The sequence below is a fragment of the Silene latifolia genome, chromosome 2 (assembly GCF_048544455.1).
Source record: "Silene latifolia isolate original U9 population chromosome 2, ASM4854445v1, whole genome shotgun sequence".
Classification (NCBI taxonomy): Eukaryota; Viridiplantae; Streptophyta; class Magnoliopsida; order Caryophyllales; family Caryophyllaceae; genus Silene; species Silene latifolia.
Genome location: NC_133527.1, coordinates 141661311 through 141674642, shown reverse-complemented (window position 1 = coordinate 141674642; position 13332 = coordinate 141661311). Strand labels below are relative to the sequence as shown.

The window sequence follows — 13332 nt, the reverse complement described above, 5'->3', positions numbered from 1 at the left end:
GTTTGGAGAATATATTGAGATAATGGAAATGCATGTTAGTTGAGATAATGCAATGTATTTATACTAAGCAATGTGTGGGTTGAGTTGTTTTTTAATTAATATATATGTTAGGAAGTTGTGCCATAATCAGCATCATCATATATCTCAATACTGCTTCAAATTTATTGGACAGTAATGGCAGTAATAATATGGATCTTGATGATGACTGATCTATGGAGTTGAAAAAATGGAAGCAAATCAAACAAGCATAACTCAACACTTTCAAAATGATCATTTCATTTAATTTTAAACCAAATACATTACAAAGAATTATCGAAATCAAAAGATGTATAATAAGCGGAACAACCCGGTTAAGCGTAAAAAGCGCTTCTCAACCCGCCACCAATCACGCCACTCTGGTATACCGCTAACTTCCGGGTCATTGGCTTCATATTTTGCAATAACAGATTGAATATATGCAAGGACACGACTTGCATGTGGAGATAAGGTTGGAAGAGTACAACTCAACATATCTCGGTTGCGACCAAGTTCGATAAAAGTAAAGCCGACGAGGGTATGAAGATGATGATGATGATGAGACTTTGTTGACAAGCCGGACTGCTTCACGCCTCTTAATCCAATAATTCCGTTGATGTTCAAGGGATGCTTTGATTAATGGGTGTTGATCGTGAGGAAGCTCCCGGCGAGAACCTTCCCATCATCTTCAATCGTTTGTGTAAGCCATTCTTCGTTGTTGATAAAATTAGGGTTCATTGCCATGTTGTTTCAATTAATGAATGTTAGATACTAAAGGACGATGCTTTAATATTTATAGCTAGTCACATTTATAAGTTTTTTCAAAACCATTGGTAATTAATTTAAGGGATATTCTGCATGCATCGGAATTCTAACGGGCCGTAATTATACATGCATCTAGTAATATTTAATTTAATTTTTATTTTATTTTTTAAGAACAAACAACATTTGTTATTTACAAACAACCCGTTGTCTTTAGTTATAACAACGGTTTTGTATATTACAACCCGTTGTTATAACTTTCCCCCCAAAATTGAGTCACACTTTCCACAACGGGTTTTTATACTTAAAACCGTTGTTAATATTTTTAACAACGGTTGCCTTAAGAAAACCAACCGTTGTTAAAATCTTTTACAACGGACGCTTTAACAACGTCCGCTTTTTTATATAACAACGGTTTTTAACCGTTGTTATAGCCTGTATCTGTAGTAGTGCAAGCTCAATTTTCCAAGTACAAGTTGAAATTCAACGAATAGACGAGTTTCAAGCCCTCGCCCAACAAGTTTAGTTCTAAGCCTATCTTCCACTACTATTTAAACACCGCGGTCGTGGCGAATCTTCAGATAAAAGATAAGGATACGTGAATCCGACTATCTGAGTTAGCAACCTAGTATAGTCACACTTTGCTTAGAAAGTTACTTCAACACCACACTTCATAGAATAATAATGATGAGACTTTTATCCAACTTAATTTTAACATCATACTATTGAACATTTGTGCCTAACGTGCTTGTTTAAACAAAAAAAAAATAGAAAAAAAAAAACTTGCAACGAAAAATATAAACAAAATAATACAAAAATCAACGGAACTCTAATTTTGACTAAGATAGAAGCCCTGTTACAAGTTGTATAAATATGTTTTAGTGTCCACTGATTTTCTAACTCAACGAACAACTTCAACTAGATAAAACAATACACAAGAATCTTTTTTCACTCTATTCATTTACTCTTTAATTGATACAAAATTGATTGCAATGGAAACAATGAATATTCTTCACATGACCAAAGGCGATGGAGAGTTTAGTTATTCTCACAACTCCAACTCTCAGGTATATAGTCAATGGTCTTACAATGTTTTAACGTAAATCTATTTTACAAGAGAATGACTCCTATTCCTAATTAATACGCTATCTGATTGTCTACAGAATCGGGTGTTCTCGTATGTAATCAAGCCATTACTAGAGAGCTCAGTTAAATCTATACTATCAAATGAAGAAATGAAGCCATTGAAAGTCATAAATGTGGCTGATTTAGGCTGTGGAGTCGGACCGACTCCAGTTTCGCTGATATCAACGGTCACAACAACTGTGCACAAAATATGTAGAGAGTTGAATTGGAATGGTGATGATTTTCCACAATTAAGAATATTTATGAGTGATCTTCCTTGAAATGATTTTAATTTGCTTTTTAGAGATGTTATTGATGGGCAATTACATGATGGACATAATGACAATGGCAAACCCTCATGCTTTGTCATGGGTGCACCTGGCTCCTTTTATGGAAGACTATTCCCTTGTAACAGCTTACAACTTGTTTTCTCGAATTATGCCATTCACTGGCTATCTCAGGTTCGGCTTTATTCTCGTTTTATTAATCAGAGCTTATAATACTAAAAGGTTCAAATAACTCCCTTTGTCTTGATCATTTGTTTACTTTTATTGAAAGGTAAACAAATAACCGGAACGTAGGGAGTATTTTATCTCATCAGTATTATGTTATTTTGAAAAGGTAATTTAGATTTTACGATTCAAGTAAAAGCTCAATTTTATCTTTTGAAGGTACCAAGGGATCTTTGTGATAATGAAGTAGGAGCACCCATGAACAAAGGCAAGATAGTTGCTTCGGATACAAGTCACCCTCAAGTACTTGAAGCATACTATACTCAATTTCAACAAGATTTTACAAAGTTCCTCAAGTGTCGCTCTAGTGAAGTTGTTGCCAATGGCTACATGGTTCTCGCTACTATTTGTCGTCCATGCATCAAGCCTTTGGAAACACGTTTGCTTAAATTCCTTTTCCAAGCATTGGATTCTTTGGTTTCAAAGGTTATATCTCATCACCATATAAATGATACGAGTATTCCGTAAGGAAGAAGAGAAAAATTAGGCCTATAAACATCAAACAAAGTTTTGTTTCATTTTTTATCTGCCTGATTTCTTGTGTGTCGGTATGGGACGTAGTAAGTTTGAATTTATATTGATACATAAATCCAAGTGTCAGTAACCTTCATTGTTATAGACACTAAACGATGATAGTCACGACTTGGGTTCAATCTAATCAGCGTTGAAATTGCTCTTATACGTTAATGGTTGTATTATATACTCGAATACAAGACGTTTAGCGAGATTTCTATATATCAACCATATAAATCATTGGACAATTATTTAAAATGTATGAATTCTAATTGAAATAAACTAAACTTTTAATTGACATGTGTACCCCAGGGAATAATCGAAGAGGAGAAATTGGACTCATTTAACCTGCCAGTGTACTTCCCATGCAAAGAAGAAATACAAGAAATTGTATCAAAAGAAGGATCATTTGCAATAGAACATTTGGAAGTAGTATATGACGACGTTCAAAATGAAATAAAGAACGCTGAATTAGGAGCTGAGTTCCTAGCAAAAGTTGCAAGATCCATTAGTGAAGCTTTAATTTCATACCATTTTGGAGCTCATGTCTGGGATGATCTCTACGATATGCTCTATAAAGTTATTTTCGACAACTTAGAGGCCGATGTTGATCCAAGAGACATCTTCAACATTGTTATCGTCCTTAAGAAAAGGGACAATTAATGTGTATTGTTTTCATTTTAGAAAATTGTGGGAGTTTATGATTTGTGTTCTAATAAAAGTTCAAGTGGAAAGCGGAATTTTAAATTTGTTATTCGATTTCACAATTCAAGACTTAAAAGAGTACCTATACGCTCTTTTTCTTCACTAGATTAGAATACTCAGATTACAAGAAATATACATCAATGTCGAGTTAATTTAATACTCCATTTATCTCAATTATTTATTTACTTTTAATTAAAATATTTTTGACAAATAATAATAAATTAATGAGACGGAAGGAAAAACACGTTACATTTATTATATAATTCAAAATGGAAGTCAAAATTAGTATCCTATTTTAGTTATTGGCTATTATGCGTAATCAGTAGCATGCATTGGTCAATGAACATGTCTAGATCAATGACCTTTGTTAGTTGACTAAAGTCGTCGACTTTACTTAATTCATGGTGACTTAAGTCGTGGACTGATTTGTCGAGAGAGAAAGTAAATAAAAGAAAGAATGTGATTAACTATGAGGTATGTACGAGTTGTTAGTTATATACAAAATCAATCAATCAATCAATATCAATATCTATCTATATTATTAAAGGAAGCTTTTTTCGAGCGATTACAGAGAGTCCAAATTTTATAGCCTACCTTACATATTAAAAATAGTTTTAATGATAAAATTTTATCAGAATACCATTAATATTTATCTAAAGTCTGAATCCTAAGTTAAAGCAATGACAATTTTTGTTATTAGTATATAAACAACTATCCAGCTCTTTAATATTCCTACTTTGACGTTGTTTTTTATTTGTATTTGTTACCTGCACTATTATCTAATGATGAAATTTGGTTTCTTATTGTATAGAATTGAGCTCTAATTCACATGCTTTTTACGTACATATTTCTTATTTAAAAGTAATGTATTTTGCATGTTAGATATTAACACTTCGTTTATCTATTTGCTATGGCAATGGTTCGAAGAAGAAAAACTGTGGTTTACGACTTCGATACGAGGTAAGTGACTTCGATATTTGTAAATCCTACTTTACTAATCTACTATCTATTTATTTGCAGGGAGCTTTACTTGAGATGATTGACTTCGTGTCTATATTATTTTGTTAGCTGCATGGTTATGAATAGATACCAAGTAAATTAGGATACTTCGTATTAATTGGTTGCTTTCTTGAAGGTTAAGGTTAGTGTACACGTTGTGAATAGTCATTGTGATATGGATCCTTATATAACTTAATTATGAGTATAATATAAAGATCGTTAAACATCACTTGCCATTGATGCAATGTAAGTAATTTTAATTTTTTTCGTGTGATGAATTTCCTTAAACGATAAAAATATGGTCGAAATATAATTAAGTAAAAGTTGGTTTTTTTCCAAGCCCCGCGTTAAAAATTGACTCTTTTGAGCTCCTGCGTCGTGCTACATAGAAAATTTCAATAATTTCCAAAACTGGAGTGATCGATGAGTTTGTTAGAGTTAAAAATTGTCTATTATTAACCATCAAAAAAAAACTATCAAATAATTAATTTTACCTGTTAATATGGGAGAAATAAGAATATGTATCATATAGTAAGTTTATGCATTGGATTAGACATGCAATGTTAATTTTCTTATCCCTACTTTGATTTGAAGGTAAAGGTTTTCCCAAACTCTATACCAAAATAATTGGTCTCCCTTGTGACGGGTTACCATTTGTGACGGATATTTTGTGAGATAAAATGGTAATAAAATGGGTTAGTGGAGAAAGGGGACCACATGAATAGTGTTGCAGAGAGAGAAAAAGTGGGTACATTGTGAGGTAAAATGGTATCCGTCTTCAGCTTGTGACGGATATGTCATGTCTTCAATGAGAATTTGTGATACCAAAATTGCTTTATTTTGGATTAGACGGAGGAAGTAATACTACGGGAGTATATGATAACTGATAGTTGAATTTTTCTTTTATATTATGAACTTAATATCCTCTTCATAATGATAGCGATCTCCTACGATTATGCATGTTTGATACTTATGTTTATGTACTTTTTGTGCTTTGACGATTTTTTTTCTGACCCACAGGTTTACAACATACAGAAACAAAAACTACTTTCAATATTCAATTAGCATTTAACTTTAAAGTTTTAAAGCTTATCTTGAATTGTCACCATTGTTAGTCGTCTGTTAGTTATACATATACACTAATTTCATATTCGGTATAAAATTCTACTCCCTCTGTCCCGATCATTTGTTGTCCTTTTCCATTTTGGGGTGTCTCAGTCATTTGTTATCCTTTCTATTTTAAGAATGAACTTGATGAGTAATTTGATCATTCTCATTCAATTTGTTCCACATGTCATTTAGTTATTGGCCTATTCCTCTTTCCTTGGTCTTTGTGCCAAAACGAAAGGACAACAATTGACCGGGACGGAGGGAGTATTTCTTTTACTCTTGGGATTTCAGAAGCGTTAGCTTTGTTCGTTTTGTTAGTATATGAGTTCACATGCATTTTCTTTCTTTCTTGCACAATTATTTCCATCTACATCTTACTAATTAAAACATATGTATATAAACATGAGATAGAAGGTTTCGTGCATGAAAATTTAATTGATTTATGTCACATGCTATCGTGCAATGTAATAGGAGTACGACATTATGTAGAGAAGTTCGTTTAATGTAGAATTCACCAATATTGTAATTTAATTTGTAAGTGTATTCATATAATCAGTTTAATAATTGAGATAGCTTATTTGATACTCCGTAATAATCAACACGTTTAATTATAAACTTATTAGTTTATTTATAATAATATATACGGGTTCACAGCAACACTAAGAAAAAAACCGTTACACTACCTACAAATAATCTAATTTTACCCCATTGTCACTCTAATTATTTGTAAATTGTAGCTAAGCAAAAATATCTCAACGCATATACTAATTACAAAAATTAAGCTAAGAATGGACTTTATAAAAAAAGCATGTTACAAATTTGAGTAATTATATCTTGAAAAGTGTAGTTGCGACAAAGCATAGCCCAATTTTGTTTATAAACAACCTTCACAAATTAATATTGAAAACTCTTGATAGACTACTAAGATTAAAGAATGTAAATTTTGATTATAGTTTTGTTGTTGTGGTAAAGGTCGAGTTCTTTTTAGATTTATATTGGTTGAGAAGAAGTATCTGCTATACAATTCTTAACAAATCAATGTCAATTATCTTCACGGGCTAAAGTCGTATACATTTTTTATTATTGAATATAAGTTGTTCTCAGAGTTGAGCTAAACATTAACCTTTTTTTTTAATAATATAACTATATATAGAAAAAATACAAATGACTCTACCAAAAGGCCCGTGCATCGCACGGGCATTAAATCTAGTATATAACTAAAGAAGGCTTTTTTTTTCTAATTATACTATTAGCATTAGAATTAGGAGATAATTAATTATTTACAATTTTTCTATTATAATTAGGAATATAATTTTCCTATTAAAAATGAGAATTAATTAATTTACAATTTTCCTATTAGAAATAGGAAATAAATTAACAATTTATTAAGGCTTTTTTTTTCCTAATTATACTATTAGAATTAGGAGATAATAATTATTTAAAAATTTTCTATTATAATTAGAAATATGATTTTTCTATTAGAAATAAAAATTAATTAATTATTTTACAATTTTATTATTAGAAATAGGAAATAAATTAATTATCAATAATTTATTAATACTAAAAAATTATTGATTAGTATTTGTTCACTTTTTATTAAATTAGAAGGAAAAAAAACCTCTGATATATTTATAATATCCAATTTTATAACAACTTCCGATTAAACAAATGAGGTATTATGAGGCTAAACGGCCCTAGGCCGAACTGGGTTGTGACAAATATGCATGCATAATACGTACTACATGGAATTTATTCATGTAAAGAGTAAAATGAACGCTGAAATATGCCCCTGCGTCTTTTGTTAATGCTAATGTCATATTTAATTATAAATAATACGAAGTTTTATTTTTCCAATGTCATATGTATTTACATTCATTTGTCATTATATAAAAGTAAATTAATCAAAATTTAAATAAGTTATTCACAAATTATTGATAAGTACAAAGTTTGATATCTATTTTTCAAGGAGTATTAAAAGATAAAGAAAGTTGCTGCTAATTTGCGAATCGAAATACCATATTATGACAAATGAGTAAATGTTTTGAAAAACTTTAGTGTGCGATTGTTTTACAATTTAAAGTAAAAATATTGCCACGAGTAATAAAATAGATTTGAATGAGGCTTGAAGGTAAATTAGATACACTTATTATAGAAATATGTATAAGGTTAAGATTCAATTCAAGCAACGATCAACATTTAAAAAAAGTCATGAAAAACACATAAAAGGGGTAGAAGTAGTCTTTCCCTAACATAGTGAAGACCGTCTCTCTCAAGCTTTTCTTCAGACAAATTTACATGCATAAAAAATGGTACTATTCAATTATATGGAGCAAACTAATTATTGTTGATGCTATATATTATTCTTTTTTGTGTAAATTGAGCACATCATCACTATAATTTAGGGAGAGATATGAATTGGGGAAGGGTGAGACATATTCGTCATGCATAATACGATGCTTTAACAACCTGTAGGCAAAAATATAAAAATAAATGAAAAAATTTAAACCTAAAAGGGGGTCACGTACTTGCCAACTCTTTTATAGTTCTCTACCGCATTAATATTATCATGAAGTTTATGACATTTATTTCATATTAATAAAAAAAATGATGATAATGTTTCGTACAATTTGTGATTTATAACTTTTACCTAACTTATTTGAACTTGCTTAAATTTATACTCCCTCCTATTCAGCCTATAGTTCCCATTTCTCTAATATATGTGAGGAGTATTGTAATGAAAGGGGAACATTAGGCTGAATAGGAGGGAGTATATTTTAAGTGAAGAATATTAATTATAAATATGATAAATATAAAGTTTGATCTTTAGTTTCCTTTGAGATAAAAAAAACTCAATTTTTATTTTCTTATAATATACTAATTAAAGGTCATAATGTAAAACAGGAAATTACACCACAATCTACTATTTCAATATGTCGATGATCAACACTCAAAATAGCACATTTGTTATTTAAACAGTGTAAAAACTCTCAAAATGCTAAAAAAATGTTCGATTCGTCGTTATCAAACAAAACCTAAGTTTCTGCATTTTTTTTGTCATGTTCAACTTAATCTTTACGGGATATAAAAATGACGAAGTTCAGAAAGTAGCGGTTAGTTTTCTGTTAGTTAGATGGACTTTTCAAGAGAGAGATGAAAGCGTTGCATTTTAGACCGTTTTATGTGTGATTCGAAGGGATTAAGTAGTGGGTTAAAGGTTGTTTTGAGTGAGAATGAGGTTGATTGCGATGAGTTGGTTGACTAAAGTTTTTCCTTACTAGATCTAGAAAGGGGATAATAATTGTGAGATAATAAAATTTGAAGAAAAAAGGACAATAAAAATGAGATGGAGGTTGTAAGATTTATTTATGCAAAATGAAATAAATAGAAAAGTTCGTGTATATATATAATATTCAAACTTATTCAGTTTACAAACATAGTACCCAAACACTTTGTTTGAGTATCTGGAATGGAGGCAGGGAGGGGACGAGAAAAAGACTAGGAAGGAAAGGGGAGAGAGATAAGAAGGAAGATTGCTTCTTAAACTTTTCTTTGTTGAAGGAGAAATAAATTGTCTTCGATAAGGGAGACGAGGATCCATATCATCTGGAGTAAAGATTGGTGTTTCATGGAGGTGAATGTGATTTATGACTTCTTAGATGTAAAACATGGCAGAAAGGTAGTAACAGTGGTAGTGGATTGGAGGTTGTTTCAAGTAGTAAGAACTAATCACGGTGACTGATGTTTTATTTTGCGGGTAAATTAGTGTGGTGGAGGGAGGGTGCATTTGTGAGGGGTGATGATTTAATGAGGATAGTGATAATAAATAAGGTTATTTATCAGCAAAATATCGTTTGCATTAAAACATATAGGTAACATGAATAATAACAAGAAACCTCAAAAGATAATAATGATAAATTTAATCTTGACCCCATCAATCCAAATTAAAGTAAAATCTTAATTCTAACAACATTTTCGAGAGTAAGGGTTAGTTTCCATTGGATTGTAGATTTTTCTAGAAGTAGGGGTTAGTTTTTTACTTGGTTGGATAAATTTGAGAGAAGTTTCGAAGATAAGGATCGATCTTTCAAGGGATGAGATTGTTTTAGATCATGTGCGTGAGCAGAGAAGAAAAACAGGGGTCTGCATGGAGGATTTTGTTTCAAATGAGAAGATGGGGGGGGGGGTGGTTGTCATAAGCAGCCCCAACCATGTAGTATTATTGCGTTGAAATTTGGTTCATATTCAAAGGTACGTCTATAGTTTGAGCGGGAGATATACCTGTAAATGTTTTAACGTAACTACCATTTGACCCAACAATGATTAAATTATGGCTGTTATTCTAAAGAAGGAGATTTGTTGCATCATTGAGTTGATTATGCAAAGTCGATATTATTGTTTTCCTTGACCAATTGAAAAACAAACAGGTATTAATGAACAAAATCTAAAAACTCTCAGTCCTAAGTATCATATATATAAACTTCATATTGGTTTTATTTTCCTAAAAAAACAACATTGTCGAGAGCAAGGCTTAGTTTTCATTGGATGATGGATTTTTCTAGAAGTAGGGGTTTAGTTTTTCACTTGGTTGGATAAATTTGAGATAAGTTTCGGAGACAAAGATCGATCTTTCAAGGGATAAGATTGTTTTAGATCATGTGTGTGAATAGGGAAGAAAAATAGGGTTTGCGTGAAAGATTTTGTTTCAAATGAGAAGATGGGGGCCAAGACTATTGCTATAGAGAGAGCGAGAGAGAGAGAGAGAGAGAGAGAGAGAGAGAGAGGTCATAAGCAGCCCTAGCCATGTAGTATTGCGTCGCAATTTGGTTCACATTCAAACGTACTTCTATAGTTTGACTGGGAGATATAACATTCTAACTACATCTAAATGTTTTTACATAATTACAATTTGATCCAACAATGATTAAATTATGGTTGTTATTCGAAAGAAGGAGATTTATTGCATCATTGAGTTGATTATGCAAAGTAGATATTATTGTTTTTCTTGACCAATTGAAAAACAAACAGGCATTAATGAACAAATTCTAAAAACTATCAGTCCAAGTATCATATATATATACTTCATATTGGTTGGTTTTGTTTCCTTACCTAATCTCAAAAAAAAAAAAAAATATTGGTTTTATTTTCCTAAAAAAAAGTATTTTATTAATCAAACATTCGTTTATTCTTATGTCAATATTATGTTAACGAGAATTATTTGTTGGTCATGCGGCATACATAAAATCTTAGATATGAACGATGTATTATATGTCTATATTTCATTTTATTGTGAAATTTATCACACATTATTTTAATATATGTGCAACGCACGGGCAAGAAAACTAGTGTATATATATAAAAGAGAATTTTTTCAGGCACTGTGAGAGAGTCCAACTTTTATAAACACTTTAAAATAAATAAATAAAGGAGAAATTAGAAATTAAAAATTAAAAATTAAAAAAGAATAATGATAAAAAAATTATTGATTAGAGTTTAGAGAATTAAGGGAATGTAGAGTGTATACGTTACTAGGAATCAATTAGTGTTTAACGTTTGCTAGATTTCTTAATTACATATACTATAAATACAATACACAATTGCACAATTGCACGTACTAATGGTATTGACCATTGATGATTTCAAATGCGTATTATGCTGATGATTTGTATCATAAATTATTGCTAGAATTGTACCATGAATTATTGCTAGAATTGTATTCGAACTTTTTCTTAAATTATATGTGAGCACTGACCCTTACTAATTGATACGTAAGTTTTTTAAAGGGATGGTCGGACGGAGCACTGAAGGCATGAAGTCTTAGTTATAGTATTTACGGGTGAGATTTAATTAATTAATGAATTGTATATGGAAAATGAGATAGTAACACCGGGTGTTAACCGAATTTCGGTAACACCCAGGGTATTTCTGTAAATTAGATGCATTTTTTAGTTCATTTTTAAACTTTTTGAAATTTGAACATTTTAATAAGTAAAGGGTAGTTTTATAAAAAAAAATTGCAAGTTTCAACACCATACTTCAAAATTAATTGAAAGCTTCCAAAATCAATTCATACTTTCAGAAATTTTGTTGATCAAGAGTTTTTTTATAATCTATTCACTTGTTCAGTGGATTAATCCAGTATTCTTTTTCAACCATAGGCCAATAGTTTGTTATTCATCTTCATTGTGGGTATTTAATAGTCCCGATTGAAACGTAATGGTAGAAGCTTGTTAAATTCAATAGTACTACACTACTACGCCATTTCCAGTTCTCCTTGAATTTGATGACATTGTAGAGCTTGTTAAAAATTCATCATCATCAATGGATGATATTAATCCTTTTTTTGGGTAGAAAAGTCAAATTAAAATTACCGTTGTACCCATCAAATTTTGGCGCAAAAATTAAACCCCAATTTCCCAATTTAGTTTTTTTCAATTTTTTAGTAGGGTGTTACCGAGTTTCAGTAACATCCGGTGTCGCTCTAGCACTTTCCATTGTATATATATGGATGTATCATAATGCTTTTGCAGCCACTATCCTATTGTTTGATAACTTGATTTGTTTCTTCTTAGTTTCACTTCTTCTTCCACGTTAATTTGCATATTATATTATTACTGATTACCGATGTTTGTTTGTTTGTTTTACGTTTTACTTGAATTTTACTTTGCTCCTTACATTGTTATTGCAAGAAGCAAGCGTCTAACGCGGATCACAATCAAGAAATCTATATCAATGGCAGGAAGAATGTCAAACTAAAAATAATCATTGGATTTGTTGTGTAAATAAGTGTAAAGTTTTGTTTCGTGAAATATATAAGCATGCGCATAATTGGTCGCTTCTATATTGATGTTTAATTTTATAATTGTTGTAATATAATTACATGTAATGTTCCTGGTATGTCTTCAGTGTTAGATTTCATATATTTAATAGTGTGGGAAACATTCACAGACATATATGTGTGTATTACTTGATTGTAGCTTGACTTAACTATTTTACAAATTCTTATTTAAGACGGGTATATTCGTCTTATACTTAGACATGTCAAGTATAACACATAAACCTATTCTAAATATTTACCGTTATTAACGATATCAATTCCCGCAAACATCCTCACTCCAAAAGTTGGAGTATCAGCACATGTAAGGTGAAATATAAATAAAAAGAGCTGGACACACATAAAATTTCTTACTCGATGGATTTCGATAAAAACCGGAGTATATATGTATATGCTTTTCCTCTACCACCAGTTAGACACTTAGAGTGGCAAATAAATGAACCAGGTAGGGTTTGGGTTGGGTTATTTTGGGTCATGATTCTTTCAGATTGTAAGAGTTCGGAGCGGGTTAGGTAATTTCGGATTTGGGTCAATTATTATCAAGTTATTTACTGATAATAATCAGTTAACATCGACAGATTCAAAGGTACCATTCACCCTAAAAAGAAGGCAATATCCACTTACGTCGTGTTATGCAATAACCATAGAACTCGGAACGAGTTCTCATAATAAAAGAAATATTAAAAAAATTATTAATATGCCCCCTTAGGCCCTTTGTATATCTACATACGATAATTAAGTTTCAAACATAAACTTTGG

At 30.9% G+C, this 13332-nt stretch overlaps 1 protein-coding gene across 1 annotated transcript; it reads left to right on the top strand.

Annotated features, from left to right (window-relative positions):
* The first annotated feature begins 2270 nt into the window (after window positions 1-2270).
* LOC141641395 (caffeine synthase 1-like) lies at window positions 2271-3590 on the top strand. Its single transcript, XM_074450057.1, has 3 exons — window positions 2271-2363; window positions 2574-2840; window positions 3240-3590. The coding sequence occupies exons 1-3, from the start codon at window positions 2271-2273 to the stop codon at window positions 3588-3590; spliced, it is 711 nt and encodes a 236-aa protein (XP_074306158.1).
* The last annotated feature ends 9742 nt before the right edge of the window (window positions 3591-13332 follow it).